The following is a 27,561-nucleotide window of genomic DNA, read 5'->3' as shown; positions in this document are numbered from 1 at the left end:
GGTATTAAGGGGCTCAGAAGCTGGTGGAGTAAAGGATAATGCTGCTAAGAGGCTTTACAGGCTGAAAACCGACAGTCTCACATATAAAAGCTTCATTTATTAAACAGCAGACATGCTGTAATGTAATGTAGAGGTCTCTGTGATGTAAATACTGCCCCTGCAAAGCAAAAAAAAACAATAATCTGCTGACATCTGCCTCTGAGCTCCCTGAGAGCTAAGCTGATTGGCCCATTTTTTTTTTTTTACAGCTTAACAGCAACTTTATATGAAATCATTAAAAAATACCAGAACACATGCCTTACACACAAAACAAACAGTGTCACATGATTTCAGGTGGTTTGCCAGGAAGGAATTCCTTAAAAAACACTGACACACACACAAAATAAGGCCCTAAAACTAGAACGCAATATGCACAGTAAGGAAATGCTGCATGGTAATTACTATTATGTAACTACATTGGCCAATAAAGGCCTCCTATAAACGTACACATTAACCCCAGGTTCGCAGGTCGAGTCTCTTCAGTGTACATCAGCGTGGTGTTTGCATATTTCTGCTGTGTTTGGCTGCAACAGAGTTTATAACACAGTAGAATAATATATATATATATATAAAAAAAGCTAGCTTATGATTATAATGATGGACACACACATTTCATGTAAAACACATTCGCAGGAGAGGATTTATTTTGGAGCAGTGTAAATGTACGCAGTTCATTAGCTGGAAAAAAAAAAATGACATTAACAACGTTAACAGTTAAACAGGTCACTTAATTATATTATCTGACACAGCCAGGTTTGTGATTATGGCCGCCTGGTGGCCCGGCGGCGTCCCTGTGTTCTACTTATACTGCTTCCTCCTCTTGATAAGAGCGTCCCGTAAAGCAATCTAAAAAGAGACACCGAATATTTTCAGTTAAAAAAATAGTTATATTATAATCGGAGGAATATTAGTGTTGAGTGTGAGTCACCTGTTTCTCTCTGAAGGAGCGTTTGCCTTTAGTTCTGACGTTCTGACTGTGCCTCATCATCATGAAGTTCTTGTGCCTCCTCTTCTCCTTGTTGCTGGTGCTGGCGTGCGGGTTCAGCTTGGTATGCTTCTTCACGAACTCCTTCCGTTCTGACCGTCCCGCCTAGAAAAATCCAAAAGCACCATCTATTACTCTGTCTCTATTAGGAAAAGTCATTCCAGCTAGAGTAGGGTTGAGCCCAGACAGCCTTTAAGCTGGATGCGTTCAGACCTATTTTCAAATCTGGCTAGCACACACTTGTGTCCGCACTCAATCTGGCTTCATCCAGCATGTTTGCTGTCCTCCAAACCACTAGGTGGCACCTCGTAATACACAGAGTCCGTACACTCTGCGGTAGGACCGTGTGTGCGCATGCGTTTTTTTGTCCTGTGTCGCGCCCCGTGAACCGGAAGTAGCACATGAACGGGGTATTAGGCCCCATTCACACTGGAGAAAGTCATTCCAGCTAGAGTAGGATTGAGCCCAGACAGCCTTTAAGCTGGATGCGTTCAGACCTATTTTCAAATCTGGCTAGCACACACTTGTGTCCGCACTCAATCCGGCTTCATCCAGCATGTTTGCTGTCCTCCAAACCACTAGGCGGCGCCTCGTAATATACGGAGTCTGTTTACGCTGCGGTAGGACCGCGTGTGCGCATGTGTTTTTTTGTCCCGTGTCGCGCCCCGTGAACCGGAAGTAGCACATCGCTAATCGGAAGTAGCATGTCGCTAACAGGAAGTAGCATGTCGCTAGCCGGATTCGCTCGCCACATTTGCGTTCACACCTGAGCCACACTAGAGCCAATCTAGCCGGATTGAAATCAAACTGGATACAGCCGGATTCGAGGTGTTCACACTCAGAAAAAAACACATCTGGATTGATTTGGATGCGGCCGAATCCTGCTTAAGCCACATTTTTTCCCCAGTGTGAACGGGGTATTAGTCAATCAATGATTTTGAAATCCCACAACTGGAGAGGACCGGACTCAGATCTCATCGTATGGTTTGGTGGAGTTTACACAGTGTATAAACTCTTTTTCTCCACCTGTAGTCTGAGCCCAGTTTGAGAATTATGACATTTTACCATCGCTGTTGCCAGCCGTGTCTCCTTGTCTGCTTTTGGTTTCTTGTGCAGCCTCTCGATGTTTCTTAAAGTCAGCACCTCCCCTCTGAGAAACACAGAAAATCACACTGAGACCTGATTTTTTTAAAAATGTGTCCTGTCTGTTTTTCATTTGATGCTCTCACTCGTCATCGCTCTCATCAAGGTCCTCGTTCGTCCTCTTCTGACCCTTGCCCGGCGCAGCATTGACCTCTTTGGCCATCTGCACCAGGCGGATCTTCTTGAAGTCGTCCTGAGTGAGGAGCCTGCTGCCGCTGATCGCCGCTGCCTTCGCTTTTCTCTCTTCGACCGGCATGCTCTGCAGCTTCTCAGCCTGTTAACCCAACACAGAAGCATGAACACAAAGCGAACGATTAGCCTCCATCAAGCTGTGCCTTTCTGCTCTCACCACTTGTGTGTTGTCTTCATCAGATGAGTGGTGAACGTCCACCCACTCTCCATCTTCATCATCGTCACTTATGCTAGCACTCTCCCAGCCTTCTGTTGGCACAATATGAAAACTCATAAACCAGCTGAAACACATCGAGTGCAGGGTGACACCGGATTCTATATCTCAGCAGCTAACCTTCATCCTCCGCTCCCTCTTTGTTCTCCTGCTCCACCTCCAGGACTTCAGCTCCAGGGATGTAGTCTTTAGCCTCCAGCTCTCCATAGTCTTTGATCCGAGCCTCTGTTGAAGCCTCTGTGGGTTTCCCCTGAGATAAAACATGCCACAGATGTATCAATCACCTCCTGTATCTTCTGATGATCAGTTATTGAGGTGATTTTTGGAGCTCACCCTGTCTCTTTTCTGCAGCATGTTTGGGTCCAAATTCCTGAACAGCTGGATTAGCCCCCTGGCAGACATCATCACATCTGGAATACAGACCCACAGCACATCATGTGATGAATTCACACACTCAGACACACACTACAGGGGCCACAACACAACAAGCACAGCACTTACTTTTGTCTTTGTGGGTCTTGTACTGAGCCAGGTCCTGCAGCAGGTCCTCATTGAGGGCGAGTGGACAGCGGCCCGCCACTTCCTTGATAGCATTGATCCTGAAGTACAAAAGCATGAAATCAGAGCAGTTTACTTTGCATAAGCACGAGCACAAGGTGGGCACAGCATCCACTCACCCGACTGTCATGACCTCCCCGGAGTTCCTGTCTGTCACAAAGTTGTTGGCGATGGTCATGATCACCGGCTCGATGATCTGTTGAACCAAGAACGGTGTTTAATATACAATACAATGTGTAACACACTGAATCTGTCATAATAACCGATGTACCTCAGGAGGGACGAGCTGGTGTGACGCCTGGGCAGCACACAGGAGAATCTTTGTCACCTCTGCAAACACAGCAAAGAGTCAAAGACACATGTCTCATATAACAGGGACGCTCATTTATTAGGGCCCGAGCACCGAACGGTGCAAGAGCCCTATTGAAACCCTAGGGATTATTTTTTTTCCTTCCCCCCCTTTGATTGCATTTTTGGGGATTTGGGCGATTTGTGACCCTCCTACAAAACTTTTCACGCCTCACATACTTCAGCGAATTGAGCTGATACTCACTGTGTCCACTCAGGACACCATAGGGAATAGACGCATTCCAAAACTCTTACAAAAGTGTTACGGTGTGGTGGGGGCGTGGCCTCAAAGTTGACCATTCGCCATTACAAAGGAACTTGCTGTATGTTCTGCAGTACCACCAACATACTACGTGCAATGTGGACAACTTACAGTACTGCTATGGACCCGAGTCTGAACAGATATATATGGTAATATGAAGATACGGTCATAGCGCCACCTACTGGCAGCAGGAATTTTGTCTTGTAAACATGTGTTTGTTGTACGTCTCTGGAAATGAGAGGAGAGTATAGGAGATTTCTTTTATTTTTACCTCTCTGGTGGGGCTGGAGGAACCTCTGGATGAACGGGTAAAAGTTGAAGAGGAAGAGCTGCACAAGTGAAAGAACACATAAACACAGGATCACTATTTGAATCCATATGAATTTTGGGCATGGCGGCACTGCAGATTCATCAATCAATCAATCGATCACCACCTACCTCATGGATTCCCACCAGTCTGGATATGAGCTCCATCATCATGATCTTCACCTCGAAGCGCTCTTTGGAGTCTTCCAACTGCTTCAAGAGCTTCTCTGAGAAATCTTTAATAAAAAAACAAAACAGATATGATGGTTAGCGGTTCAGTCCTTTGTATGACGTCATGCTCTCTGTACTCAGGTTGACGTTACCTTGAGGATCATGAATCAGGTGAATTGCGGAGAAATTAAACACTTCTGCTTTCCTCTTTTTCTTGTGTTTCTGCACAAAGAATACACAAAAATATGAACTCATCTGCCCACACATGTAACCAAACTCTGCATAAAAGGTACAGCAGTGCTACCTTGAGGACTTTCATAGCCTTTTCCATCTTTTTCTTGTTTTTGGTGGTTTTCTTTCCGGTGGAGTATCTCACCATCAGGTCTCTCGCCGATGGTCCCTCATTCTGAAACATAAGACAGATTCTTAAAGCCACATTTATTCATGTCTTCCAAAAGCACTTTTTTCTGTTTCTGGTACTTGCCTCCGAGTCTGAATCACTGTCATTCTTCTCATCTTCATCGTTGCCCAGGAAGAATTTAAGGCCAGCGACAAGGATCTGAACATGGACAGCGGAGGCGCTAAATATATAATTTTATCAATTTATCACAATAATAGATTCACTGCTTTCCACCTGGAACGACGTACCTTTGTCACCTTTGAGAAGCATGCAGTTGTTATAACATTAACAGTTTTGGCATCATTCCTGTTGCAGGGACAAAAAAAAACAATGACTTCAATCCAATCATGACTAACTAACAACTTCTTTACATACTCTTTATATTTCTCTCTATAAATCTCACCATATGTTCCTTTTGTAAAGTTCCACCATCACATCTAAAGAGATCTTAGCAGCGATGGGATTACTGTCCCTCAGCATGGTGTACATGAAGTTCTGTAGCATCTGTAACAGAGACAGAGGGGTGAGATGCTCCATCACAAAATGCACACACAATGAGGGAAATGATACACACGTGTGTGTGTGTGTGTGTGTGTGCGCGCGCACGTACCGTGTTGACCTTGTTGTTTTTGTGCTTTGCATTGATGTTTTTGATATCTGCTACGATGTGTGTGTACAATGTCTGAGGAGAGAGAGAACAAACAAGCAGAACCACCAATCAGAATTTTGGGCTCAGCACTATAGAAGCAGTAATATAAGAGTAACACAGTACGGCAGTGCTCCGACCTTCCTGAGCAGTTTGTCGTGACATCTTAGCAGCTCAAAGAAGAGCTCCAGGAGGGCGGAGGGCTCGATCAAGTCCTTATTCCTCAAAAGAATCAACGCTTTGCAGAAGGTCTGACAAAACAAAATATGTATTTACACATAAACGATACACAACACTGTGCAGGCTGCTGTTGTAGTAATAATGTCATCTCACCATCCGTAGGTCCGACTCTAGGACTGTGTGGTAACTCAGTAATAACTCAGACAGCTCTTTAGGGAAGGTTGACAGCTGCTGCAGGTAACAGTGACCGACCTGACGCAAAAACAATAACACATATATTCAGAGAAGTCCCAGGCAGAGCACAGGCTTATAACAGAAGCTGCACCAGACCTGAGCAAGAAACATGACCAGATCTGCCAGCTCCTTGTACGGTTTGTCAGGCTGCAGTTTGAAGATCTGTACAATGGACTGGTAGTGTCGGTACTGCTGCAGAAACTGCGGAAAACCCCAAACAGAACAGTAGTTAAAGCAGCACACATTGACAGCTCTCTTAAGTTCAGAAGTCGGCTAATAACTTTAGCAATCCTAGCTAACAACACCTACCTCTTCCACGTAGGACTGCGGATCCCTTTTGATAAGATTCTGAAGTTGTGGCAGATTATTGGGTAATTTGTTACTTTGCCGTCCAGACATGATGCCGAGTAATTTTTGTTAACGCGTTGTGAGAAAATAACGAAAAAACACTACTTTTTTTACAAGGCAAGCGTGGCCAATGTGTACGCTGCCATTTAACGTGCTGCGAGACGCGCCGACGTCACGTCCGGCCAAGGTGTCGCTACTTCCGCATTGCTTAAAGGAGACGCGTTTGTTTTTGTTTTAACACATGGGCGTTTAAAAGACTTTAACCCTCATGGACTGTTCGCAAACACTACCCTAATGTGTTGTTCGGGGACAAAAACGTCCCCTAACTTTAACGGTTTTAAAAATATATTAGATAAATATTTTTTTTTTATTTTTTTTGCATAGACCTTTTAATTAACTTCAGTAGTGAAGACAGTTACAGTTAACAAGTTAATGACCATATTAATATGGTCATTAAGTTGTTAACTGTAAAAATCACAAATGTTACCTCCTACCAACAGGGTAAACCACCAACAATCAAGAATGCATGATTATTTAGTGCCATGGCTGTGCAGTCAGTCAGTGTGTTTATAATGTAAGTCTATGGGACAAAATGGGAGAAAAAAAGAAAATCCAGTGCTGTGCAAAAACTAATAATGCAATAAAGTCAATTTTTTTACTGATGTTTGACATGACCAAGACTGTAATAAAGGTTAAAAAAATCCAGTCCACATTCACCTTTTCTATTAAAAATGAGCCATTTTGTGTGTTTTTTTTTTCAGCACCACCCCTTATAAAATTGGTGTTTAAAGGGTTAAAATCCTGGAGGAAAATGATTTTTTTCACTACTGTTGATTAGAACTGAAGTTAATTAAAAGGTCTATGCAAAAAAATTTCAAAAAAATATTTATCTAATATATTTTTAAAACCGTTAAAGTTAGGGGACGTTTTTGTCCCGAACAACACATAAGGGGGTAAAATTTGCCCACAGTGTACTGTTGACCTATGAAAAATTTTAAAATCATATTAACAAAATTTATGTAAAATTAAGCTTGTTGAGGAAAAATGATTCAATTTGTTCACATATTGACAAAAAATAAAAAATAAACAGAAAAATTTCTCTCAGAGGACAAAAATGTCCCGAACAACACATGAGGGTTAAACATTATAATATGATATATAATACTCTGTCTTCAGATTGTTAGCTTTGTTCGTGTCTGTTTTTTAAGCATTGGTCGACAAGCTAACATGCTAACGGTATACAAACTAAATGTTTTTAGTACAACCATTACGCCTAGAACAAAACATTACAAATAAACTAACTTTTATAGTAATCCTGTGCTTTCAGTAGGATTTTACGAGTGGAGAAGCAAGGGGGGAGGCCATCAGGACCAGCCTGCTCTGGATGACCGGGTCCAGTGGTTTGGTGTGCCGATCCCATGTCCTGGTGATCCTCGGAAATATCACTTCGTTGCCGGTCTCATGGCGAATTCGATTTGCTTGCTTAATTTGGACTTGGACAATTTATAAGACCCCAAACTGCATATAAGATATGAACTATTAAAACAGTAATACTTATTTTTTGTGTTTTAGTGCCACCCGGTGGTGAAACTGGTGCAGGACAACAACGCCTGTTTGGCTGCAACACTACAGGATCAAATCCAAAACTCGGATTTGTTTCGATATAAAACATCACAAACAATATATCAATCGAGCATCAGCAGATAAAATCCTTTTGTAATCAGTAAAGCTGTGTGGTTTGGAATGATGCCCAGTGTGATGTGCACTGTAAAAAAAAAATAAGGCCAAGAAAAATAATAGAATTTCACTTTTTTAAATGAAACTTTCCTCTACATAACATTTAAAATGTATCCAGTTTAATTTTCAGGAGATGAATATGTACACTTTTAATTTCATCATAAACGTCTCAGGCAGTGAGCAGTAACTGTATAATAAGATTTACATAGCAAATACTGACATAGTATTCTGTCAAGGCATGTTCCAGCATCAAAACAGGCTTCAAAATACATAAAATCGTTCCACATAAAATATGAAATCAATGATCGTTCCATAATTATTTTAGAACATCTGAGAAAAAAAGTGTTCTTTTGTAGGTGACAATAAGAAATACAATCAGCAGTTCTCATAAATGCAATTAAAAGTGGAAGTAGCAGCCAGAGAGCGAGAACTCGAGAAAGCAAAACATAAAAATATAGACTTTAAAGAATTTTCTCTCAAAGAACCGAATATTTTAAGGCATTTAAAAAAAAACATGTAGTGTAAATTTGGCAATTTCTGCCTGTGCTAACTCTCATTTTTGTTTTGCTCTGTTGAAAGTCAGCCAGCCTCTACATAAGAGCGATACGTGGTTTCTCCTATCCTGAGATGTTTTCATCAGCTTGAAGGCATCTGAGGACATAGAGGATCACTTGATAGCAGAAGATATACTGGTCCTGTGTAAAGAGAAGGTAATACATGTGAGAAACTGTAAGCCAAACAGATGGGTTGTCAAAACAAAAGAGTTAAGCTACATCAAAAAAAACAAAAAAACATCACCTCCGTCTGGACCATTCCCTGTCTCTGGAGTCTCATATTTCTTACGACATCTGAAATATCAAACTACAGACACACGTTTATTAGACTGCGATCACACTGAAAAATACAAACAGACGCTTTTTCTTCCGTCATACTTACATCAGCATCTTTACTGATGAGACCCAGAACCACGTCTATGCAGATGAGGGTCCCTGAACGGCCGATGCCTGCGCTGCAGTGTGTGATGATGGGCCCTGATCGATGAACGTGTCTCATGTAGGAGATGAATGTGAGCAGCTGCTCGGGCTGTGAGGGAGTTCCGTGGTCGGGCCATCCGGTGTAGTTTAGATGAGTTACAATCTGGACTTCATTGGTCTGGACACAGGAAAACCCGTATGTTAATACGCATATAAATACATAACGTGTTAAAAATCATAATATAATCGGCACCAAATGATTCACCTGGACATCTTTGACCTCGATGAGTCGGATGACAAAGTTGTCCAGATGTTGGTCTTTGATCAACGTTATCCGTAACCTGTCGTCCACCATCTCCGCTGCCCTGGGTGTGTCCGGCCAGTACCGCTGACATTTGACTTTGCCCCCCTCCACCTCCTGCGTCATCATAGCAATCACATTGGACTTCTGCTCCCACACCATCTGCCAGAAGTCACCCAGAGTGGTGGGCAGCGGCCCCTGACAGGCGATGTACATGAAGTTCTCGTCCTTTACGGGCATCTTAATAAAGTTGGCGTTGATGTATCCTCCATCTTTACCAAGCACGACTCGGGTTGTGTCAACTGGAAAACATTAAAATATAAAAATCTAATTATATCCAATATTTTGACATTGTAAATGATGAAAATACTGTAAATGCAGAACAACAACAGATGTGAAGCTTTTCGTACAGGGAACGATATTCTTGTAGCGGTTCTTCTTCTTATTTTCTTTCGTCTGACCGATTAAACAGTCATCCAGTGGCTGCAGGTTCTGAAGGTTCTGCCAAAAAGGAGAAACGATGTTCATAAAGACAAACTTTACTAGTTCAAAAAGTCAGTGACAGTCAGGGACTCTTACTTCAAACTCCTGCAGGGGGACTTTCTGCTCCAGAAGTCCCCTCATCATGCGGACGACAGTGTTGAGCTTCTGGCCTGTGTACTGGCCATCAGGGATCACTTTGACCAGAGGCAAAGAGGTCAGCTCATCCTCCGTGATGATTGGCCCGTCTGTTGGAAACACCAGATCACTTCTGAATTACAAACATAACGGCTACATGTGTCAACACTGGAAAGACAAGATGACTCAGAGTGTTTATACATGTATATACTGTAAATTCTTCCTCTTCTCTGCTCGATAAATAAAACAGTAATGGACTTCACAGTCCCTCAACTGGAAGCCACACATGTCCACCTCTCACTTTCTTCATCAATAAACAAGGATTTAACATATTTTGAACAACTTTCTGGGAGAAAGTTGTTCAGTCTTACCACCTCTTGATTTGGAGTTCATGTTCTCAATAGGCAGCTCATCACTTCCCCATGTGATTTCATCTTCCTCTGGCTGCCCGGCACCCATCTGCAGGTAGCTGTGGAAACAGAGTAAACAAACGCTAACACTCGCACTGTGAATAACCTTAAGTCTGATAAATATTCGTCTAAAAAGCAGAAACCTACTTTTCATTCCTCAGATCGTCAACACTCTCCTCTTGCCAGGGCGCTTTCCGGGAACTCTAATGAAGTAAAAAAAAACATAAAACCAATCCATCAGCTGTAAGCAGTGTGTCGGTTTAATGTTTTATTAAGTGCTTGAGTTTTACCTCTGGAGAGTCTTCAGGTAAAGAGGAGCCATCACAGTCTGTGTCCTCTGAAAGCTCTGCACTCTGCTCTGTTGCTAGTTTCTCTTCTAGCGGATCATCGTCATAGTCTGTGAAACACAGAGGAGAAGATTAGTCGGGCCGAGTTGTTATTTACAAAGCGATTCATTAGGTTAGTGAAATTCCACACCTATTGGCGGTATAGGAGGGAAGCTGCCAGATTTCAGCTGATCGTGAGGCGTACACAGCTTAGACTTGACTCCACTGTCATCACTCAGATCTGGAACAAACAAGTCACAATCTTAAATGTGTTCATTAAAAAAATCAAATAAAAAAAAAATCAAGATATTAGATGATGTGTAGGGTCTATACACACACAGACACACACACACACACACACACCTGTGTTCCCGTTGCACTTGTCAGAGTTGATGGGCAGGTAGGCCAGGTATGTGTTTGGGTTCTGGTCAGATGGTCTAGAGACGACAAGATGCACCAGGCCTTTGGTTTTACGGATGGTGGTGACAGCTTTGGTGTGGGAGACGCCCGTCATGATCTCTTCATTCACCTACAAGATAAAGTCGGTCACTTGTAATTAAACACATTAAGTAAGAAACTGACCCACAGGATTCGTTCAAATAAACACTACAACAAAAACAAATCCAGCCCCCCTACAGTACTCACTTTAAGCAGCCTGTCTCCCACTTGCAGCCTGCCTGAGGACTCGGCTATTCCTCCTGGTGTGATGGATTTGACAAAGATCCCCCGCTCCCCTCCAATTACAGAGAAACCCAGACCTCCTGACGGCAGCTTCTCTAGATCCACCTTTATGATCTCCTCCTGGATTTTCAGCAAAAAGTGTGATTTACTTTTTTTTTTTTCTTAACATCTGCTTGGAGAAATCCAAACACACTCAACAGAATATAGAGCCCACCTCTAATGGACAAAGTGCTGCAAGGCTATCCGTGTCTCTTGAGTCCTCTTCTTTGAGGAAGCCTTTAAACAGGGAAATATGTTGCAAATACTTGCATGTGAAAAATAAAAGACACCATCACAATTTCTTTAAAACATACCATTCATGCTGGACGACACCTTGGGGCTGATGTTGTTGTTGAGAAGAGAGACACTTTGCTCAGGAAAAACAGGTTTTCCATCCCTGTGTGGCAGAATGAATGAAGTTATTGAGTGTTCTGTAATGCCTTTTAGACGAAAAGGTCACCACAAAAACTCCACTACCGCGTGGCTTTCAGCGTGAGGTCGTCGAGGGAGAGCTCCAACAGTCTCGTGCTCTCGCTGAGAGTCAGGTCCTGTGTGGGAGCACCACTGATGTAGTGGATGAGGTCGAGTGGTCTCAGGCTTCCTTCGTTGAATGCCAACAAGCCCGGCAGGATGTCTTTCACAAATAAGACCCCGTACACACTGTCACAGCCACCATCCAGGACCAAACCTAAGGACAGAATGCATAGTAAAAAAACTTATCATGGACAAAACAATTGAAGGATTTAAAGAAAAAAAATCTGAATTTCCAGGGATTTTTCTTACCCAGTGGTTCTTGGTCGCACTTAAACCAAATGTCAGGCAGCAGATGGGCCTCTATGGGGGGTTTAGGAGCCTCCAGGACTCGGCCTACTACCAGGTCAACCACCCGAGGGGCGGCACGAACAAGATTCACCACCTCAGTGTGCCCCATGTTACTCACGTCCGTGTCGTTTACCTGTAGACAGAAAATAAAAGATTCATACATGAAGGAGAAAAGTGGATAAAAGGTTGACATGCAAAGCTAACAAACATGAGAGTGGCATTGAGCTTTCAACTCTGACAGAAAAGAAATGGGCATATCGTCTTTGTTTATGACTCACTGAGGCTGAAAAAGTTTCTGCAAAAGTCACGGGCAGTCTTACTGTGATCATTCGATCCCCAGGCCTGAGCCTTCCATCTTCTTTGGCTGGATCCTGGACAATGTCATGGATGTAACATCCATGATCATTGCCTTTAGTGAGGGTGAAGCCAAGGCTGCCTTTCTCTGACTTCACCAAAGAGACTTTTAGCTCCACTTCCTAACAACAAAGACCCAAAGAGCTCAGTTATTACAGGAAACACCGCTGTGCTGAAAAAAACATCTTAAATCCACATTTTAGTGGAAATGCTCAGACTACACATTATGTTCTGTTCTCGTCTCAGTCCTTACTGGAACAAAGTCCTCCATGTCCTGCCCATTGCTGGACACAGTGAGGTTTAAGGGCAGAGGCAGTGGAGGGGGGAGAGGATCTGGGCTTGGGGCAGAAGGAGAGGACACCATAGAGAGAGTAGATGACTCTAGATCAGCTGCCAAAGGGGATCTATGCAAACACAAAATTATTTTACACATTTTACCCTTGAACACTATATGGACTGCCATGTTTGAGTCAGTAATTTATTATCAGACCATGTACCTGTTGCTGAGGTCTGACCTTGTCATTGACAGGTTTGGGGAATAAAAGGCAGAGTGAATGGTGTCATCCAGATGGCCAGTGCTGTCATAGCGCCCCAGTCCCAGGTTGCTACTTGGGGTCTGGTAAACACTCCGATCCCATGTCTGCCTGCTGTGCTCCAGGGTGCTGGGGCTGAAGGCCTCTTCCACCTCCTCGTCCCCGTCGGTGCTGTCGCTGTAGCTGTTTTGCCGGCCGGGGGTTTTGAGCAGCAGCCTCTCCAGGGCGTCCTCCACTGGGCCCTGTTTCCAGCTGCCCTGTGAACCAGGAGCAGAGGAGATCCTTGCCGGGTTCAGGCTGGGCTCTGCAAGAGTCACTGGCTCCTTTCTAGGTGATGGTATGGGTGTCTGGAAACAGAAACATTATGTTTACTTCAATGTCATAAGATCAATAAAAGACTTCTTTAATGACTCACCATAGCTGAAGTGTCCATCTCAGGAAGAACTCCATGTTCAGGTCTACAGAGGAGCAGGGTCACCTCCTGCCCTGTCCCTCTTAGAGCTGATATGACCTCCTGTGTGCACACAAAAGTAACTCTGATTAGACAGCAGACACTTTCACGTCTATTCATATCAGGAAAAAAGCTGACGTGTCACGTACATGTTGTGAGAGCCCTTTGAGGGGAGTCTGATTGACCCTCAGGATGACATCACCCACATTGATACGACCGCTTTCTGCAGCTGGCTGGCCAGGAAACAGCTTTTTGACCCGCACCATGCTGGAGCCAGAGGGTTCATCGGGGATGCTTTCCTCTCGACTGAAACTGAAGCCCAGGCCTGACGTGTTCTTCAGCAGGCACACCTCAAACACATTATCTGTGTGCACAAAGAAGGGCATTTGTACTACAGCGCAGATGTGCTGGCACCGCTAGCATCTCAAACTCAATTTTTACGCCAATATTACTGAAATATCAGATCAAATGGGGAGCAGGAGCTATGTAAGATGCTGTGATATTCTGGCCGCCTACTCGGCTCTAGAAAGGCAGCAATGTGCAGCTAATGAGTTGTACACACATGCTCATTTTGTTACAAACAAGGTTACCAACAGCAAGTTACTTTGTCTGGGGAGAACAAAGGGTCTCATTGTAACACTGCAGAGGAACATTCGACCTAAATAATCAGCGTAATGACGAGTGTTCCCTTTCATTACCAACACTGAGGACATTTACACGGGATTTAGGCGGCCTCAGGGTATAGAGAAGTAGCGTTTTCACAACCAAGATAAAAAAGATACAGAGGTGAAAATGGACGTGCAGTTCGTTAATTAAAATCTTATTAGAATGCCATGCTGTAACCTCACCTGGTGTGATAAAGCTGTACTCTGGTTTCTCTTTAACCTCGAGCGGCTGCTCTTTGTTTTTGGTCTGGTCTCGGTCACTGACCGCAGACGGCGGAGTGCACTGAGGTGTGAGGGGAGCATGCACGCTTTCAGCGGGCAGGTGACCCTTCTCCAGCAACAGGTGCACCATCTGAAAGCATGCACACACAAAAAAATGTAGTGCCAGGAGGCCAGCTGAGGTGATGATTAACAGCTCTTAACGCAGGAGGACGCTCACCTGCCCGGTGTCTCGTAGCACCTCCACTGCCTTCTCATGAGTGGCTCCCTCCAGGGTCTTTCCATTGACGGCCACCACGCGATCACCTGAGGAGAGAACAGAAACACAACTGTTAGGTCTGATAAATCTGTTTAACTCAGTCTTTTCTTTCTCCTCTCCGCTCGCTTACCTTTCTGTATCCTTCCGTCAAGCTCTGCAGCACCTTTTGGTATGATGGCTTTGACGTAGACGCCTCCATGTCGAACAGTTGTGTTAACTCCTCCCTAAAAAAATGAACACAACTCTTAAGTCCAATCAGATGAGGAGGAAATGGGTTAAGTGTTTTGCTATGTGGCTGCTGATGGCAGGTGTGGAGGGTGTTTTTGAAGGGTAACTAGTGAATGATAAATGCTTTGCAAAGTTTAAATTTGGGGCACAAAGGATTTATCATTTCACAACTCTAACTTAGTGGCAAATCTTCACTGTGTTGTTATGAACATAATAACTGAGAGTTAAATCTACCTGATCAATGTGAGAGCTATTGGATTGTGGAAGGTAGGTGAAAATTCAATGTTTGAGTGTTAATACAACACAACAACCACACATATTTATATTTGACAGCAATCTAAAAAAAAAAACGCAGAGTCAAGTGATTTGTTATGAGTGTTATTGTGCCAAAGAAGTAAATTAATGTTCAATATCCCTGCGAGGCAAATTATGTTAGTGGCACTCAAGTAAATCACTCTTCAGCAGCAGCAAACATACATCACAGGCAGCCGCAAGAAAACCCACCAACGAGCCCTACGTATGGTCTTACAGGAAAGATGCTATGTGGCTTTATTGTTGAGATGCATGCAAAAAGAGAGTTAGTCGGACAATTTTACCACAAGCAAACCAAACCAAACGACATACAGACACGACTGAACGACAGTAACAAGAACAGGAGGGGAGGAGGGGGGAGAGTACGAAAGGGGGGGGCAAAACAAAAAGAGGATGAAAACCTTGCCGAACAGTACCGTGACACTTATGCCCAGGCTGCTGTCTTTTTTGGACAGCTCAACGTCAAATAGTTCTCCTGGACGGAGACTATTGACCCCTGGGGCATTACCATTTAAACTTTCCATGATGCATTCCTGCAAACAGAGAACAGGGCATTAAGGTGAATTATTACAAGCTGGGACATGCAGACAGAAAACACGGCGACGGAGGGAAAGTGAGGAAGATCTCTGAGCAGGAAAACGAGCAGGTACTGTAATACATTCAAAGATTATCATGCAGTGTACAAACTGCCTTGCATTGGTATAAATGCAAAGATAGGGCAAAGGTTATAATTCAGGCAGTTAGTTGTGCCAAGCATCTGACAGGTAATATATGATGCTTGTTTTGAAAGTGCCATTCATACCCTGCCCATTAACATATTTGCTCAACTAGAATTAAAAAAACAAACAAAAAAAAAATATATATATATATATATATATATATATATGAGCATCCTGGATCTAAGGAGTCAGCACAGTGTTTATATGAGTTTATACCTTTTTGCCCTTCAGTTTCTCTTGACTACTGGAATAAGTCTCCTCATCCATGTCTGAATCTCCCCAGTCGGAGTGCTCAGAAACCTTGGGAGCTTCTGATGCTTTTGCTTTTCTAGTTTTGGGTGGGAGAGCTGGTGGGGTAGGATCCAAACCCACATTTGGTTTTGGTCCATGATGTTGGGCAGTGGATGCAGCTGCTCTTTCTAGGCCCTGCTGAACTCCATTAGCTGGAGGCTGGCTGGTTTTAGCAATACTGCTGGTCCTAGAGTCCTGAGAGCTGAGGCTGGCGTGCTGGTGGACTGGCGAGGAGGTGGACGATGGTGAGGCAGCACTGCGGAGAGGAGGGCTCGGGCTTCCTGTTGCTGCACGTTCCTCTGATGAGGTATCAAAGTCTAGTTCTCGTCTCTGAGCAGAATTAAGTGACTTTAATGAAGACCGGGCCTGGAAGGGGGCAAAGCCTGAAGGAGAGTCTGTAACAACAAGGAAAAAGGAATTGAACACATTAGTCTGTAAGTAAAAAGGTTCAGGAAACAGCGCTCATATCCCTGCTTTACCTTTGTACAGCCTCTCTTTGGGCTGTGACACCACCAGAGTCACATCATCTGGAGCATTTTGAAGGATATCAATCGTAGCGGCATGAGAGAGCCCTTCCAAGTTTACATCATTCACAGAGATCAGCCGGTCGCCTGAATCAACATTACCACTGTTACAACAAGATATTGCGAAAACTGATATCTACCTGTACAGGTGGAAGATGGGAGAAAAGACGTCGACATACCAGGTTTGAGGCAACCATTGACATCAGCGGGGCCTCCCGGAGTGACGGAGCTTACGATGGTCCCGAGGTCTGAACGGCCAGTGTTTTCCCCTCCTACAACCTGAAATCCTACAGAACACACACACAAGCACAAACATTTGTTCAGGCCACATATATAAAAGTATATAATTCACCATAGGGTGCACAAAACTGTACACACATTAGAACACCTACAATTATCAAGGGGAACAAAAGGCATAGATGTAATTTATAGCACATGTCAAGCCTCGACAGAAGTGGCAGCAGAGATGGAGTGAAAATGGTTTTATGAAAATGAGCATTCACTCTTACCCAGTCCGTATTTCACATCTTTCTTCAGGTTAACGGTTGTGATTTCTCTCTCTGGAGATGGCAATGCACTGACCTTTTTCTTGAGTGAATCTGCAACAACACAAACACACATTTCTTATTCTTTATTTATTCTTTCTGGCATTTCTTTATTCACAGGAATATATAGTGAATGCGTGACATTTTCTTGTGTCTGCTGTGTGGCAAGTTTGGTATTGAGGGAATAAACACTGGGCCACTAAGAGCCTTACTACCTGAAAACTGTAACCATTAATCAGCACAGGCAGACTTATAGCGTTGCTGAAGGCCCCCCCGCCCCACCCCTCCCCCTTTAGCACTGTTGACTAATGGGTCTGAAGAGATTGGCTAAGCTTGGATGAAAGGGAGGGAGTTCAGTGCCAAGCATGAAGCTATTAAATGGAGGGACTGGGGCCAGAAGTAAGAGGGGCAGAAAGAAAGAGACGCGATTCTGCATTATATAATTCAGATTTACAACACAACAAGACTTTTATGTTTTGTTTGCATAGCTGTACTCTGCTAAGTCATGGTCAGCATATACACAGCACAGATGGGAGTAGAGGACGCAAAATGTCATAAAGGACAAACAGCATCCATGGATCTATGAAAAAGAGGGTCCGAAAAATTCAGTGTTTTACCATTTACAGAGGCTGGAGTTGAGGAAGGGCCAGAGGAACTGTGCATGCTGACACCTGGTGAAAGATGCACAAATGGACACTGGCTTAAAGGGACAGTTCACCACAAATCAAATATTCACATTCAGCCTGTGGCATGCAGTCCTACTGGTTTGGTGTTAGATACTTTGAGGTTTAGAGATATGAGCAGAACAGATCTCTTTATGAAAAAATGTGATTATTACATTTTGAGGGGGTGACAATCTAAACTATTGCTGTGCTACATTAGAAAACAGCAGCATCCTACACAGGTCTACATCCTTACCTACTACATATGCTTGGCCCGTATCCTCTATGGATGAAGAGTCAGATTCTTTTTTGGACCTGCTGAGGCTCCAGGCGGTGCTGCTGTGAGACACTGAGCCAAATGATCTGAGAAGTTGAAAGCAAGAGGTGAGTCTGACAAAAGGCAAAAACAAGCTTGATGTAAGCAAACCCTCTCTTTCACAAGTCAGCTCCTAATGGTGTTTAGACCTGGTTTTGTCAGAATAAACCTAAGATCATATGTGTCATCTGCAAAGTTGACACAAGAGGGAGCAAATGGCATTAGGGGCCATTAAAATGGGAATTTATACAGAAAAACACAAGGATGTATCTGCAAGGAGACAAATACAGAGCCCCTGAGGGCCAATTAGAGGCTGGAGGTAAAGTTCTTTGTGTCTCTGTAGTGTAGGCAGAGGAACAATCCCAGTAACAAGTCTTTCCTAAAGGGAGCTTACAGACTCTGACACTGAACACACAACCAGAGGTTCTACACAGTGACACACAAATAAGATAATGAAGCGCTCATTAAAAAAAACGCAAAAAAAAAAAAAAGCTGTATCTGCATCGTGAGGCTTTTGTCAACTTACTTGTCCTGTTGTTGTGACAGAGAGTCTGTGTCTGAGCTGGCCCGCTGATGTTGCTGGAAGTGAGGGGACACTTGGTTGGGCTGTGGCTTAATCAGTCCTCCGTGTGCCTGCCCATGACTAGCCTCTGCCATTCGGTGCTCAGGTGACTCTGGCATTTGCCCGAGATTGTGGTGGGAGCGACTCATTATTCGCGGGTTGGAAAGGCCCGTGGAGGCCATTGGATTGAAACCTGGAAAGCGAAGCTCGTCGTGGGCGAGTATCGGGCCAGAAGGTGCCTTGTTGAGGGCTACTTCCGAGTATGAGATCCTTTTCAGGTGGTCTGGGTTGGAACGTGTCGACAAGCTGGGGGCCAGGCTGCCCGAGTTCACCGTCCTCCCATCTCCACTGCGGGGGTTAAAGGGATAATGCAGACTGCTCAAGGGGGAGTTCTCTGAAGAGAAGGAGCACAGAAGACAAACATTACTTGGCTAATAATTTGTTTCTGCATGTCTGGACAGTGATGTTTCTGAGACATATTAATATGACTTTTAGCAGGCCAAATATCCACATGAACTCCACCCACACACAGACTGGCTGTCATACACACCCAGTTCCTGCAGCTCCTGGTTGTTCTGCCGGGCCTTCATCTGCAGGTGGAACTTGTGCTGATCAGAGCACAGCTGTAGCAGGTACTGACACGTCTTGTTGCTGTCTGTCTGAAACAGGTGCTTGATCCCATCTGAGGTGTTCTGAAGGCAGATCTTCTTTTTCTTCAGGACAACAGGTTAAAACATTTCAGTGAGCGTGACACCCTGTAGTGTGGCATAGTCTATAAATACTGATAAGAAAGAGACAATCCATACTGTAAAGGAGATTTTCTTTGTCTCCCTCCAGGGAAACCTTAGCACCGGGGTACGATTTCCATTAAGGACTTCAAAAATGAGGACCCCCTTGGAGTAGACACCCAGCATGATGCCTGTCTGAGATCTCTTCTCAGGAAGCACCCGATGGAAATGGACTCCGTATTCCGTCAGCCTCTGGCTCACCTTTGAGACAAACAATACCCACAATATTGAGCGCAGAGTGTGTGTGCTTGTGTATTGAGACAGATTAAAATAGAATAGTGGAACTTCTCAGGCAGAAAACAAGTGCTTCATAGGGTCAGTGATCCGACACAATAGGATTTGATTATGTGCAGTGGCATGAAGCAAAAGGAGTTGTGCAAGTGTAGCACGCTCACAAAGATCGCAGAAAATTACAATACAATGTGATGACAGGACATAACTACTTTTTCCTTTAAGGACAAACCCCAACAGTATATGTATGCTCTGTACTTGCTAACCTTGAGGAACTCAAACTCTGCCTCAGTTTCAGACGCTCCATAGTAGTTGCTGTGAAGTTTTGGCAGTTCCTCCTTGATGGTTGTCTGGTCCACCTTATCAAAGATAGACACCGGCAGGTAGTGCTCTGATCTGAAGTAGGCCTTCCCATGGATCTGAAGCACCAAGAATAACACTTTTCAGATCAAATTGTCATTTCACACAGATTAATCTAGGCATTTTTCTTTAAAAAAAAAAAAAAAAACATGTGAAAAACTTTTAAAAGCATGCTAAGTAGAAGGGGAATATGGTACCTCAGGCTGGTAGTCACCAAACTCGGCCTGTAATGCCAGTGATGCCAGCAGCATGGCATTTTCTGTGTTGCAGCGCATCCTCTCCTCCAAGACGTCTTTCCTCAGCTGTAAGTAGTACTGATGTTTGGTCATGGCGTGCCTGTTACACACAGAAAAGCCAGATCAGAATGTTGGGTTTTTTTCCAGACCGTGTGTCACATAGAGTAGGTAATAAACTAAATCTGCACTTACTGTATGAGGTTGACATCATCAAGGAAGAATTTGATGCGCAAAAAAAGATTAAAAGGCACGTCAGTCCTCCTTTTCTTAGGGTCCTCCTTCCATCCCTCTGGGGCCACTTTGGACAGTTTGGCATCAAGGTCGACAAAGAAAAACTCGTTGTCTGTGTGCAGAGGATAAATAAGGAGGGACGGTCACAGGCTGGCCCTTGCTTTTACATTACATAGCAGGTAAAAGTCGTTATTTTGGACCATCTTGACTGTCTTTCCTGAGCACATGGTACCTTTGAGGTATGCAAGGCCAAAGAGATGATGCTCTACAAGCCCGATGTGAGCAACCACCATATCAAGGACGTCTTTACACACTGCCTTGATGTCACAGCTCAGCTCCAACTTTTGGCCATTCAGCAGCACCACGCCCACCTTCCTCTGGACTTCTTCCACCTTGCCACGTTTCTTGTGGACAAAAAGACAGTTTTAAGTTTTAAACAAGTCACAAACCACCATGAAAAGTGAACGCTGGCTTCAAGCCGGCGTGTATTTACATCCTCACCATTATCGAAGAAGGAACAGATAAGGCAACACCGGGCTCGCTGGCCATCTTCACAAACTCAGGTCCATGAAAGTTCTGCCATTGGGATAAACATCAAATGTAACTACTGACCATTATGATGAAAGAGGATTTTTTTTTTTACTTTAATTAAAAACAAGACATCACACATTATGAACCTTTCCCACACCAAAGTATTTACAGGTATCGTATCTGTTTACAAAGCTGCACAGATTATGACGTGTCAATGACAGCCACTCGATTGATTCTTGTGTAAACTCACACATACTTCCGTAATGGAAGTAGAAGAGCGAGATTCCTCATCTTCCAGTCAAAGTTTGTAACTGGAAACCCCCCACATCCAGAATTGCATCAATTTAAATTTACCAAAAAAAACCACACCCTACTCTTGTAAGTATAATTACCGGTAAGAGGTTTACTGCCAGCATTTGAGGATTTAACACATTTTCAAATAAATCAAATAATCACAAAAAAACATGTTGCATAGTGCCACACATTTGTAACTATTATAGAGGGACTGAAAGGAATTATTTTAGCAGCCATTTAGGTATCAATTTAAAAATACAAATGTTACACACATCATCAAATATGGTAATATAAACAAGATTCAGGCCAAGGAGAGTCAGGTTTTGAATACATTTTTAATCATTTTCCAGAATTGGCTGCATAATGTATGTGTGTATTAGCTCTCTAGTAACATAGCAAGCTTTGTACTTCATCAAGTTGCACATCTGTACAGTCAAGTTTGTGCACAAACCTTGCTTTTGCGGTGCAAAGCAGAAGAAGTGTAGGGAGGCTCCTGAAGGTCGACAATGGAGGTGAGAGTTGGGACAAGGGGTTCGTCTGTGGGGTAGAGGTTGGACCTGGACAGCCTGCTGGCCAGGTGGGCCTGGAGGCGCTGCACCTCCTCCTGTCTCTGGAGGAGCAACTCGGCTCCAGCCAATCCTTCATCAGCTGCCCCCTCATGTTGCCTACAGAGAGCAAAGAAGAAGGAGGTGGGTGTCAGAACAGCCTGATACTGTCTGATACTGTCTGAGATTCTCTTTGAGTTGTACACTTTGTTTATTTTTTTTCTGTTTACTTTCACTTTTCTTTTGCGTGTTGACTACACAAAACACTAGCTGATGTTTTGTGGGAAAGTGAGCTCTGTGTGGCGGGACAGGCACAGCAGCAGCAGGCAGCTCAGGTCTGTAATGCCAGAGATTAGAGAGACAGAGAATGCTGAATGTGGATGTTACATTAGATGACCTCACTAGTGAAGCATGGGGCTGACCTTGCTGCGCTACACCAGCTGTGTGTGTGTGTGTGTGTGTGTGCGGCCCAAAAGACCAAACACGCAGCTCCGTCTGTGGTTTTCATGTCCAGTGAAAGGGTTATGTGGCAAAGGATGCAATTAAATGTTTTACCTGATGACCTCCATCATCAGATTATTTAATCACCTTTTACAAAAGCCACATCAACACTGCCAGAAGTAGACAGCTGGTACAGCCACTGCAGAGTCTCACAGTGATAATCTGCTGAGGGGTGTGGTAACATAATCCCACATGGAACCAATATAATTAAAACACAAGAGTTTTTTTTTATTTAATAAAAAAACAAATATAAGCTGAATTTTACATATTCATTGTTTGGGAGTGAGTTGTGTTAGAGACAGGGCTGTAAATGGATTGAGAGGATGTGCGTTACCTGTGTCTGTGTGGGATGTGGATCGTTGTTGGTGACAGGGCATCCTGTTCGTTTGAAAGTGCCAGCTGGGAGCCGTATCTTATCACGTCACTTGGTTTCTTAGCTGGAAAAGATGTGGCAACATGAGCTGCATCACACATAAACACAAAGTTTGTTTCTACATGCACACAATCAAACACACCCCCACCTACAGATTCAGGCGCCTATACTGTGCTGTGAATGTACCTGCACAGACGTGTCGGGTCAGATCAGCAGCACACATGGGATTTCTGGTGCATCACTGCATTACAGTACTAAAATACAAATAGCATTTGCCTGGCCTTATGACTTCCTGTATGTCTCCATTTTTAATGTTTAAGCTCTTCACAGCTGTTTTAGTTGTTTGACAGCAGCAGTAGAATTAAACAAGAAATTAGGGAGAAGACATGGAGAATAAAATGCAACAAAATTCCACCCACTGAAAAAACCTGACCAGATAAGCTACCCAGGTGTCCAGGTGTTATTGCTGAACATACAGCATTAGCCAAATTAGCCTTTGAGTCCTAGCACTGAACCATTACACACACGTTCTCACGCTCTTACCATTCTTATCTACCTTTATTGCACAATTTTATTTAGCACTGACAAGGCATGCCATCTTGTGCAACCCTATGGGATCCAATTCCATATCCAACACCAGATAAGTAAAATGACAGCAGCTGGAAAATACCAACTAAGTGTCAGATAAGCTGCTGTTCTTTAAAAAAAAAAATCAAGTGAAATCAGTGCATGTCAAGCAGATGTAAGCAAGACGTACTACAAAGCAGCGTTCACCTATCGTTCCGGGTATAAATCAGCCATTGATTGATTGATGACCAGAGTAAAAACCAGCAGAACTCCGAATTCACAGAAACAGGTTCAAAAGGCAGGGGTTAAGTGAGCAGGTAGAGTCATGTGTGTGTGAGGCACATGACAGCTGTTGCTTAACATTATGCTGTACATCATCCTGTAGATGTGTCTCCATGAACGGCATAGCAATGGCATGATGTTACCTTGCCTGTAGTCTGGATCAGAGGAGGTCACTGAGGGGCTCTCACTGGAGGAGCTGTAATCACTGAGGTACCTCTGGTGGGTGTGGACTGGGTCTAAGAACAGAAGAGGACATGTGTTAATAATTGCATGCAAACAAAAAGAAAGATTCTTTCGTTAATTGTTGTTTGTAAGGGTTGGTAAGGTGGGGATGTGTATTTTCTAAATGCCACACAGTGCAGACCTTTTGTTACTCTTCCTTTAAAACCTTTTTGTGTTGTTGCGATCCTCCATTGAATGAGACACACAAAGCAGGTATCAGTCGTGCTGTTGGTAAACACTCTTAATGAAAAGCTTGCATCACTCAGCAGTAAAGTGTATGCAGACACGCCTCCTGTGAGGTTTGACTTCTTTTTCTTGGGGGTGTAATCTTTTGTCTTGCTTGCCTGGCTGAAGCAGAACAAGTACAGACGAGCTCACCACAGTAGTTTACTTCTCTTAAAGCATTAATGAACGTAATACTAAAATAACAGGAAAACATAGACAGAGCTGAGTCTGAAGTGTCATGTGTTTCTCAGCATGGTACACAGAACTTGAAAGTCCTGCTCCTCAGTATCTGCTACATAGTTGAGATGAACGGCATTCCCCAGTCTTTGCTCAGGTTTTTCTTCTTCGCGATGATGCCTGTCTTGTGTAAACATCTTCAGTGAAAAGCACTGTGACCCGGCAGAATGTCATTAAGAAGAAGGGGGAGGAGAAAAAGGAGAAGAGGACTGGTCTGACCGTCGCCAAAAATAGTTTTCCATCTTGCATCTGCTGGTTTGTGAGTCATGAATTACTCTGACACACTGTCAGCTCTCACACAGAGGAGACGTATTCACAGCAAGTAATCCATGCAGTTACAAAGTGTTACCCACAATGAGACAAGCAAGCAGTCAATCACATGCGTGCAATCACCTGACCTGTAATGATGCTACACGAGCATTTTGGATGAATTTTGTAAAATTAAGGATAAACATATAAAGGCAAAAACATCAAAAAGAAAAGTATGGAACAGTACTTTTCTAAAGGGGCTAATTGGTCAAAACGTTCCTGTTTAGCTTGGGAAATAAAACAGTTCCAGTCCAGGTCAGGTTCTATCCTAGCCCAGCTGTGATATTGCTTTCAGCATGGAAATTTTCTAGGTTTGTAAACGTGTAACATGTAACTGGTCAGGTATAATAAACCCGCCTCACCTTTCACTTCAGTGTAACAGGAGGAAAAAAGAAACAGGGAGGGCCGCTGGTGATTGCAGAGATTAACAGCAGGAATTTGCTGATAATGTGATGGGAATGGTTCAAGTGGACAAGTTCCAGAAAGGCTGACTTGGTACTGAAAAAGTGTAATAGCCAACATAGAGTACTTTCTATGAAATATAAGACAATCCGTATTTTTTTTTTGCCCTCAGGTGTCTTCTTCTCCCTCCTTGAATTCCGGCTGCACTAAGCTCTTCTACATAAGCTTTCTGTGAGCACACAAACAGCTTCTCTAGGCTTTGGGCCTTTGGGGATGTTCAAGCTGAGAAAAGACACAAACCCAGACCTCTGAGGTTATTTAAAGTCTGGTGGTCCCAGGGAAAATAAAGAGGAACTCCGTCTTTAAATGGATAATAGCTCACAGAAACCTTCCAGTTAACATGATTCAGAAAGAAAGCGTACAGCACAGATTCTGCGAAACAGGAATTTGAACACAGTGTGGAGGAAGTGAGTCAGACGCTTGATTAGAGTGCATTAGAATTCCCAGAAAGCCTTTTTTTATAAAAACCTAGAAAGAGTCTTTTTACCAGCAGCATTTGGAGTCAATAAACCAAACTACGTATAATATAATTATACAAAAACTGGGGGTTGCAGTTTTTCCTCAGCAGTGTTCTGCATTGTTGTCAGAACTGGACCTGCCCCGGCCCAAAGCCACATGACCCGCTGCCAAGTGCCGGAAAAGTCCAATAATGTCAGGAATTCCCTCATCCGCTACGCATGACTCCAATTACAGCCTGTAGGTCTGCAAGGAGAGTTGCTACTCATTGAAGCACCTTGGCACCTACAAAAAGGGGGAGGGGAGGTTTCCTAGGGTACAGGATGGAATAAGAGGGAGGGGTAGGTACAAACATGCCCATGCACACAAAGGCATGCACACAGTGGATGGAGCTGTGATTCAATTAAACATGATTTATAACTGCACACACTTAGAAGTCACAGACGAGGTGTGTAACTCTGTGAAACCTGAGACCAGTGACCACTGCTGTGCCATCACTTTCCTGCAGAAAAGAGCAGAAAGAAGTAAGAGAAAAAAAGAAAAGAGAAGCAACTCTGAGCCAAGTAACACATCCACGAGACCCTGTGAACGGTGTGTGTCTGTCGTTAGGCCCCATTTCTACCAAAGCAAAATAACTTTGGGATGGAGTACAGGACTATATTATGGCCCAGCCTTCCTCCTCACATCTAAATCAGTGTTGATGGCAGTAGAAAAATCCTTTGCCACATGACATAATACGTAATTTAACATCATTTAAGCTGACTACCAGAATTAATAGACATATAAAATACAAATACAAAGAAAGAAATACAACAAACGATAATATTTCTAACTACACATAAGATGGAACCATATTCTTTTCACACCACCACCACTGTTTTTCATGTTTGTGCTGCCTTTCTGCCTTTCTGCTTCGCATTGCAGTGTAATTTAAAAGTTTTCTAATAGTTTGAGATCTTGTCTTGACTTCGTTTCCTTTAACTGCTTCTTCTTAATAACATTTCCGACGGGGGAAATTGAAAGCTTGAAGCAGCTTTGATATCTTTTTATAGTCTCGCCCTGCTTTGTAGGCATCAATTAGCTTCATTTTTACATCCTCAGTCAGCTGTTTAGAGGAGCCCAGAGTTGTTATTACCACAAGGTCTGGAGAGGTAGAGAATTTAATAGCTCTGGATTTGTCATCTGACGCTGAGTCCTAGAGAGTTAAATAAGGCTGAAGATGTTAATGTTTTCAGGGAAAGCAGAAGAATCCCCCAAATCTTGTGAACTGTTGCATACAATTATACAAACACAGACTGATGAACGGGACAAAAACACTGTGCTATGTGAACGATGCTGTTCTATCGAATGATATTAAAAACCTGACTTCCCTATTACAAGCAGTAAAAAGCAAAAAGGGAGGGAAGAACAGGAAGGCAGGACTTGCTGGGGATGAAAACCCACAGCCGAGGAAAAGAATGCTCGGTTGGTGGCTCGGTCAGCAATAAAAATAGCTGCCAGAAAAGCAGGGAGGCTGGAAGGAGCAGGAGAGTGGGGCGTATGGAAGAACAGCAGGAGGAGGAGGACAGGGAAGAAGAGGTAGAGGACAGTGGTTTATTATATGAAACCATTCAACGCTCATGCTCCTCCACTATTCCCAGGTGGCCTGCAGAACCATACAGCCACATGTGACTTGTATAAAACTAGCTTGCCTATGGAGACTTTTCCAAGAATTCAATAAGCTCCTGAGGGAAACTTAAAGCTCTTGGGCCTGACTATCAAGGTGTTAAACAATTGTGTTGTGTGTGCTTGGTCCGAGCATGTGATTATAAAAAGATTGTTTTTCCTCTGTAACACCCTAGGTAGATATGTTTACAGTCGTATGTGAACAAAGAGAGAGGGACTTTGTATATAGCATGTGTGACAGTTAGCAGCAGGCTAGAATTAAGCTAGCCTGTAATTAGAATCAGCCATTTGGAAACCTCTGCACCAGTGACTCATACATTCTGTCCAAACACTGCTGCCCAGCCACAACCAATGAGACTTCATTCAAGCCAGCACCCAGCTCCCATCCCACATGGTACTTAGAGCAGACACACACACACACAGCCTGTAACTAGCTAACGAGCGTCTGATTGCTCACATCATCCATTTGCTG

General features: G+C 43.6%; 2 protein-coding genes across 8 annotated transcripts in view; both read right to left on the bottom strand.

Annotated features, from left to right (window-relative positions):
- Nucleotides 1-656: 656 nt before the first annotated feature.
- sdad1 (SDA1 domain containing 1) lies at nucleotides 657-6,232 on the bottom strand. The gene is made up of 22 exons (XM_028417788.1): nucleotides 5,988-6,232; nucleotides 5,775-5,879; nucleotides 5,598-5,696; nucleotides 5,405-5,515; nucleotides 5,229-5,300; nucleotides 5,022-5,122; nucleotides 4,867-4,924; nucleotides 4,703-4,777; nucleotides 4,523-4,624; nucleotides 4,371-4,440; nucleotides 4,180-4,283; nucleotides 4,013-4,070; nucleotides 3,403-3,461; nucleotides 3,251-3,327; nucleotides 3,075-3,172; nucleotides 2,907-2,983; nucleotides 2,694-2,823; nucleotides 2,517-2,608; nucleotides 2,254-2,441; nucleotides 2,090-2,174; nucleotides 968-1,129; nucleotides 657-885 (listed from the first exon to the last, which is right to left on the bottom strand). Exons 1-22 carry the CDS (start codon nucleotides 6,075-6,077, stop codon nucleotides 838-840), a joined length of 2,061 nt encoding a protein of 686 aa, XP_028273589.1. The 5' UTR covers nucleotides 6,078-6,232; the 3' UTR covers nucleotides 657-837.
- Nucleotides 6,233-7,865: 1,633 nt separating this feature from the next.
- ptpn13 (protein tyrosine phosphatase non-receptor type 13) overlaps nucleotides 7,866-27,561 on the bottom strand; it is a 33,339-nt gene continuing 13,643 nt past the window's right edge. Inside the window, exons 8-49 of one of the 7 annotated variants that reach the window (XM_028417370.1) lie at nucleotides 23,657-23,749; nucleotides 22,626-22,728; nucleotides 21,697-21,910; nucleotides 20,922-20,996; nucleotides 20,653-20,824; nucleotides 20,382-20,532; nucleotides 20,151-20,289; nucleotides 19,860-20,012; nucleotides 19,381-19,563; nucleotides 19,125-19,287; nucleotides 18,539-18,968; nucleotides 17,953-18,059; nucleotides 17,652-17,705; nucleotides 16,999-17,088; nucleotides 16,669-16,776; nucleotides 16,445-16,576; nucleotides 15,891-16,360; nucleotides 15,357-15,488; nucleotides 14,546-14,639; nucleotides 14,377-14,462; nucleotides 14,121-14,289; nucleotides 13,422-13,636; nucleotides 13,237-13,335; nucleotides 12,786-13,168; nucleotides 12,542-12,692; nucleotides 12,255-12,410; nucleotides 11,896-12,067; nucleotides 11,590-11,800; nucleotides 11,427-11,509; nucleotides 11,288-11,349; nucleotides 11,038-11,193; nucleotides 10,756-10,921; nucleotides 10,544-10,633; nucleotides 10,357-10,463; nucleotides 10,214-10,269; nucleotides 10,028-10,125; nucleotides 9,618-9,766; nucleotides 9,449-9,539; nucleotides 9,003-9,340; nucleotides 8,700-8,915; nucleotides 8,562-8,624; nucleotides 7,866-8,458 (exon numbers count right to left, since the gene is read on the bottom strand). In XM_028417370.1, coding sequence (XP_028273171.1) covers nucleotides 8,381-8,458; nucleotides 8,562-8,624; nucleotides 8,700-8,915; nucleotides 9,003-9,340; nucleotides 9,449-9,539; nucleotides 9,618-9,766; nucleotides 10,028-10,125; nucleotides 10,214-10,269; nucleotides 10,357-10,463; nucleotides 10,544-10,633; nucleotides 10,756-10,921; nucleotides 11,038-11,193; nucleotides 11,288-11,349; nucleotides 11,427-11,509; nucleotides 11,590-11,800; nucleotides 11,896-12,067; nucleotides 12,255-12,410; nucleotides 12,542-12,692; nucleotides 12,786-13,168; nucleotides 13,237-13,335; nucleotides 13,422-13,636; nucleotides 14,121-14,289; nucleotides 14,377-14,462; nucleotides 14,546-14,639; nucleotides 15,357-15,488; nucleotides 15,891-16,360; nucleotides 16,445-16,576; nucleotides 16,669-16,776; nucleotides 16,999-17,088; nucleotides 17,652-17,705; nucleotides 17,953-18,059; nucleotides 18,539-18,968; nucleotides 19,125-19,287; nucleotides 19,381-19,563; nucleotides 19,860-20,012; nucleotides 20,151-20,289; nucleotides 20,382-20,532; nucleotides 20,653-20,824; nucleotides 20,922-20,996; nucleotides 21,697-21,910; nucleotides 22,626-22,728; nucleotides 23,657-23,749 — 6,458 coding nt within the window. In that variant the 3' untranslated portion in view covers nucleotides 7,866-8,380. The remainder of the gene's footprint in view (nucleotides 8,459-8,561; nucleotides 8,625-8,699; nucleotides 8,916-9,002; nucleotides 9,341-9,448; nucleotides 9,540-9,617; nucleotides 9,767-10,027; nucleotides 10,126-10,213; nucleotides 10,270-10,356; nucleotides 10,464-10,543; nucleotides 10,634-10,755; nucleotides 10,922-11,037; nucleotides 11,194-11,287; nucleotides 11,350-11,426; nucleotides 11,510-11,589; nucleotides 11,801-11,895; nucleotides 12,068-12,254; nucleotides 12,411-12,541; nucleotides 12,693-12,785; nucleotides 13,169-13,236; nucleotides 13,336-13,421; nucleotides 13,637-14,120; nucleotides 14,290-14,376; nucleotides 14,463-14,545; nucleotides 14,640-15,356; nucleotides 15,489-15,890; nucleotides 16,361-16,444; nucleotides 16,577-16,668; nucleotides 16,777-16,998; nucleotides 17,089-17,651; nucleotides 17,706-17,952; nucleotides 18,060-18,538; nucleotides 18,969-19,124; nucleotides 19,288-19,380; nucleotides 19,564-19,859; nucleotides 20,013-20,150; nucleotides 20,290-20,381; nucleotides 20,533-20,652; nucleotides 20,825-20,921; nucleotides 20,997-21,696; nucleotides 21,911-22,625; nucleotides 22,729-23,656; nucleotides 23,750-27,561) is intronic. The other 6 variants (XM_028417371.1, XM_028417372.1, XM_028417375.1 and 3 more) reach the window with 6 other exon arrangements.

This window comes from Parambassis ranga, chromosome 12, assembly GCF_900634625.1.
Source record: "Parambassis ranga chromosome 12, fParRan2.1, whole genome shotgun sequence".
Classification (NCBI taxonomy): domain Eukaryota; kingdom Metazoa; phylum Chordata; class Actinopteri; family Ambassidae; genus Parambassis; species Parambassis ranga.
This window is presented reverse-complemented; position numbering and strand designations above follow the sequence as displayed.